At 66.1% G+C, this 1,247-nt stretch overlaps 3 protein-coding genes across 3 annotated transcripts in view; 1 reads left to right on the top strand and 2 right to left on the bottom strand.

The window, feature by feature from the left end:
• Window positions 1–440, bottom strand: part of MNEG_4291 (hypothetical protein) — a gene marked incomplete at both ends in the record, with an annotated part of 2,250 nt that extends 1,810 nt beyond the window's left edge. The window contains one exon of the mRNA XM_014047237.1: window positions 129–440. Coding sequence (XP_013902691.1) covers window positions 129–440 — 312 coding nt within the window. The remainder of the gene's footprint in view (window positions 1–128) is intronic.
• An 82-nt stretch (window positions 441–522) lies between these two features.
• MNEG_4290 (hypothetical protein) lies at window positions 523–747 on the bottom strand (the record flags this gene model as incomplete). The annotated part of the gene is made up of 1 exon (XM_014047236.1): window positions 523–747. The coding sequence occupies one exon, from the start codon at window positions 745–747 to the stop codon at window positions 523–525; it is 225 nt and encodes a 74-aa protein (XP_013902690.1).
• Window positions 748–924: 177 nt separating this feature from the next.
• The window catches only part of MNEG_4289 (hypothetical protein), a gene marked incomplete at both ends in the record, with an annotated part of 3,818 nt that continues 3,495 nt past the window's right edge, over window positions 925–1,247 (top strand). The window contains one exon of the mRNA XM_014047235.1: window positions 925–963. Coding sequence (XP_013902689.1) covers window positions 925–963 — 39 coding nt within the window. The remainder of the gene's footprint in view (window positions 964–1,247) is intronic.

Below are 1,247 nucleotides of genomic sequence, written 5' to 3'. Positions count from 1 at the left end.
AAGTACACACACATGTACACAGTTTTCATATACACCAATACAGCAACACACATACACTCAAACGCACATGCACATGCATATGCATATGCAACGCATCCATTCCAGCAGCCAAGCCGCCCCAGCCGCACCTGCAGGTGGTCCGTGAGCTCCAGCAGCGGCCGGCATAACGGGTGGCTGAGGCCGTGCAGCCGCTGCATGTCGGCAATGGTGCGGTCGGGGCCATCCTTCTTCAGGCTCTCGGAGATGTGCAGGAACCCTGCGCGACCGATCAGAGGGCCACGCGGGGCACCGCTGCCGGCGCCGTTGGCCTGGTCGGCCGCCGGCGGCTGCGGCGGTTGGGGGGGCTGCGGCGCTGCGGCAGGTGGCGCCTGCGGCTGGGCGGCGGCGGCGCCGCCTGACAACAGCTGCGGCGCCCCCGGCGTCCCATTTTGCTGCGCCATGGCCATGGCTCAGCGTCAAGCGCTGCAGCAGCGGCAGCGGCGCCGGTGCGCAGCTGCGCCGGACGCCGCAGCGCAAGCTGCCTCACTGGCGCACGCCGCCCCCTGACTGCTGCGCCGGGTCGGACGCGCGCAGCAGCGCCGCCTCTCTCCGCAGCTCCTTCACCACGTGCGCCAGTGCCTCGGGGTTGACACCTGCCTCGCACAGTCCAACCAATATGCGCAGCGTCTCCTTGTCCAGGCCGCAGTCTAGGATCGACGAGATCTGGTGAAGCGTCTCCAGTGCCTGGTCAGCGGCCTTGGAGTCCATCGGAACGTGAGTGCTAATGACGGATTTCACAGGCAATACTGCGATGTAATGAGGCGGACGTGCTGCAAGTGCCGGTTATGAACACGGCTTGTTGTGACAGGGCAAAGTAAATGTCACGTAGCAGCAGCAGAAAGACTGAATTGTTGAGACAACCTTGGCAAAGACGCTCTCAGACATATGACCGTGACAGGCACCAGCTGGTTCAAATTCGCGCCAGTCTGATCTGATCTCCCGCCATGAGCGCTTTGCCCGTGGCCAGGGCGTCGCCTTATGTGGGCTCAAATAGCGCGCATCACAGGCGGCAGCAATTGCCGCACGCGGCACGGCCCTCGGACGCCGCACCGCGCAACGCTGAGACGGCCCACACGCCCGGGCGCTCCTCGCCAGAGCCGGGCGCTGCAGCCTCACTGGATCGGGAGCGCGCACCATCGCCGCTCGGCGGCCCGCCAGCGCCCGAAATCGTCGACGGCGCCGGCGGTGGCGCCAGGCGCGCCGCCTCC

The sequence above is a fragment of the Monoraphidium neglectum genome (assembly GCF_000611645.1).
Source record: "Monoraphidium neglectum strain SAG 48.87 unplaced genomic scaffold scaffold00588, whole genome shotgun sequence".
NCBI lineage: Eukaryota > Viridiplantae > Chlorophyta > Chlorophyceae > Sphaeropleales > Selenastraceae > Monoraphidium > Monoraphidium neglectum.
The sequence above is the reverse complement of the archived record's forward strand: the minus strand, read 5'-3'. Positions and strand labels throughout refer to the sequence as shown.